The sequence below is a fragment of the Mandrillus leucophaeus genome, unplaced genomic scaffold (assembly GCF_000951045.1).
Source record: "Mandrillus leucophaeus isolate KB7577 unplaced genomic scaffold, Mleu.le_1.0 Scaffold1402, whole genome shotgun sequence".
Lineage (NCBI taxonomy): Eukaryota > Metazoa > Chordata > Mammalia > Primates > Cercopithecidae > Mandrillus > Mandrillus leucophaeus.
Window position 1 is genome coordinate 101,560 of NW_012101369.1, and position 2,749 is coordinate 104,308.

General features: G+C 64.8%; 1 protein-coding gene across 1 annotated transcript; it reads right to left on the reverse strand.

Annotated features, from left to right (window-relative positions):
- Positions 1 to 1,782: 1,782 nt before the first annotated feature.
- Positions 1,783 to 2,749, reverse strand: LKAAEAR1 (LKAAEAR motif containing 1). Its single transcript, XM_011973972.1, has 3 exons — positions 2,216 to 2,749; positions 1,991 to 2,113; positions 1,783 to 1,901 (listed from the first exon to the last, which is right to left on the reverse strand). Exons 1-3 carry the CDS (start codon positions 2,615 to 2,617, stop codon positions 1,842 to 1,844), a joined length of 585 nt encoding a protein of 194 aa, XP_011829362.1. The 5' UTR covers positions 2,618 to 2,749; the 3' UTR covers positions 1,783 to 1,841.

The window sequence follows — 2,749 nt, forward strand, 5'->3', positions numbered from 1 at the left end:
TTTGAACCCAGGGCCCTCTGCCCCCTCACAGCCCTCAATATATTGGGCTTTGGACCACATGCCTTCCTTCCCATAGAGCTTTCTACAGGCAGGCATCCCTCCAGGCCATGCAGAAACGTCCTGGGCCCCATTCCCCAGCCTCCTTTGCACATCGAGCCCCCGCTTTCCATGGGGATCAAAGGGCTTGAGTGCCAGCCTGACCCTGGTGCAGTCACTGAGGTCGCTGTCTTGCTGGCCTTCTCTGGGTGCTGGGCCTGCTGGGCCTGTCTCTGCCCCTCTTCCCTCTTGCCTGTCTGATGCAGAGTGACCCATCCCCTTCAGAGCACTTGCTGCTGTGGGGCACCAAGACCCTTCTTCAAGATGAAACGGAGTCTCAGAGAAATGATGAAATAATACGTGATTGTCCCAGTAGATGAACTCATTCTAGGTACTCAGTCAATCCCCAAGACACAGAATCCTGAGGTCCAGGCTGCAGGGAGTTTGGCCAGAGGACACCAGGGCTGACTGTCATTCACATGTCACAAGTACATCAGGGTGTGAGTGACTGCCACTCCTGGACAGAGACTGCCTCCCTTCCTTGTCTGTCTGCCCCTGCTCAAGCCCCTTCTCCCTGGCCTCCCTCTCTATCCTTCCCTTCCTGAAACCCCTCCTGCCATCTCTCTGTCCCCCCCTTGTCAGCTGACTTCTGAGCTGTGTATACAGTCTGGGCTTGGGTCAAGGCCAAGGGCAGCAACAGCCCAGAAAGAGTAAAGTGCCCGGTGCCTGGGGAGATGGGCTGGCTGAGGGGCGAGTGCACAGGGCTCCACCCCCTGGCCACGGTTGGGGAGAGACACTGGCTGCCATTGAGCTACCCTTCTGGACCCCAGTTCTGACCTCTGCCCCTCCTTCCAGATCTGCTCTCGGCTTCAGGCAGTCAGCTGGAGCCCCCTGCCAGGAGGAGGGGTTTGTCTGAGTTCCTGTAGTTCCCGCTTCTGTGCAGCCTGCTGGGCAGGGGGCTGGGAGGGAGGAAAAGGAAGCAGGGCCTAGGGAAGCCCCAGGTTCTGCAAAGAGCTCATGTCAGGGAGAAAAGTAAGGTCTGCCCAGAAATCTCGGGGCTTTCAGAGTTCAGGGATTTTGTAGGTCGTGGGCCTGTTTGTCAGAATGGGACAGGGGTAGTTTCCTTTCCTACTCCGTGGGTGTGTGTGTGGGGTGTGGGTGTGTGTGTTTGGGGGGGTGGGTGTGTGTGGGGGTGTGTGGGGGGGTGGGTGTCTGGCATGGGGCATTAAGGGGGTCACAGGAGGCTATTCAGGATGGAAAGGAAGGCCACGGGGTGGATTTTTTGTCTGGGGGCAGCAGGGGTTCCCCTTTCCCAGTCTCTCGGTCCTCTGGGCACAGCTGGTGCCTCTTCAAAGGCCAGCTTAGGTCACTTCCGCTGCCCACAGCACAGCCCTCCCCCGGCCCCCTGGCGGGATGACCTGCACTCGGGACCACTGCAGCTGAGGCTACCTTTGCTTCTGGGGGTGTGACTTGCTGAAACAGGCTCTTTCTCCGTCCTCCCCAAGACTGCGGGCCTCCCATTAACCCACAGAACGCCTGGTTGCCAATGGGGGCAGGTCGGGATTAGGGGTAGGCGTGTCCCTGACCTGTTACTTTCACACTCACCCACTTGCGTCTCCCCACTTTTTTGGGAGAGGCCCCACTCTCTGTACCCTGATGTCTGTGAGGTACATGGGAGAGGCAGCGTCCATACTCCCCGCTTCCCTTGGGGGTCCTGGGGAGCGGCAGCAGAAAGACCAGAGCGCCTTCGGAGAATTATAACTTTATGTGGGAGGCTGCAGCGCGTCGCACACTTTGGGTCGCCGTCACCGCGGGAAGATGCTGCCATCCACGTTCTCCTCCAGGATGGTCTCCACGCGCCTCCGCTGCCGGGGAGAGAGGCTGGGGCCCGGCGTGTGCGGAGGCGGGCGGGGCCCCCTCCCCCCTTCCCGCCCCTACCGGGGCTTGTCGGCACCTCTTGGCGGTCCAGGGGGTCCGGGATCCGCGTGGGCTTCAGCTGCGGCGGCAGGAACAGCTCCAGCCGGATGGCGGCGCGCGCGGACTTCTGCCGCTGGATGAGCAGCGCGATCTCCTCGGCCTGCTGGGCCCGGGGTCGCTGAGCGCGCGCCCCGCCCCGCCCCGCCCGGTTCCACGCTCCGGGGGCGCCCCCTCCTCCCTCCTGCCCCCCGCCTCGCCTCACCCGCATGCGGGTGTAGCGCAGCCGCAGGGCGCGGACTCGCCCGCGGGCCTCCGCCGCCTTGAGTACGCCGAGGAGCCGGTTCTGGCGCTCAGCGGGCAGCTCCAGCGACTGCGTCCACGTGCGCGGGTCGGGCATGCGGTACCCCGGCTCCGCCGACCCGCACGGGAAGGTGGAGGCCGCCGCGCCCACGTCGTCCAGCAGGTCGCCGAAGAGCAGGTGGCGGTGACGCTGCGCAGGGAGCATGGCCGCTAGCCCCTGCGGCGTCAGGGCCCAGCCCGGCTTGGGGGGCTCTGTCGCGGGCGCCCACTTGGCGCGCCCCTCACCCCGCGCCGCGCCTGGCGCGCTCTTGCCGCTTCGCTCCCGCGGTTCCTTGCGCCCGCCCTCCTTCGCTGGCGGCGGCATCCTCCCGCACTGCGGAGGGAAGAGGGCGTCCCGTCGGAACCGGGGCTGGCACCGGGCCCCTCCCGCCCTCGGCAGGGCCCCACCGTGCGCCCCAGCTCCCGCCCGCTGGGCTCTCCGCAGTGGGTTTTGAGT

What these genes read in the sequence shown, in the direction of transcription:
- LKAAEAR1 (XM_011973972.1), bottom strand. Translation starts at nt 2,617, where the DNA reads ATGCCGCCGCCAGCGAAGGAGGGCGGGCGCAAGGAACCGCGGGAGCGA. An exon ending in TGCGCTACACCCGCATGCGG is followed by an intron (nt 2,114 to 2,215) that starts GTGAGGCGAGGC and finishes CGGGCCCAGCAG; the next exon opens with GCCGAGGAGATCGCGCTGCT. An exon ending in ACCCCCTGGACCGCCAAGAG is followed by an intron (nt 1,902 to 1,990) that starts GTGCCGACAAGC and finishes TCTCCCCGGCAG; the next exon opens with CGGAGGCGCGTGGAGACCAT.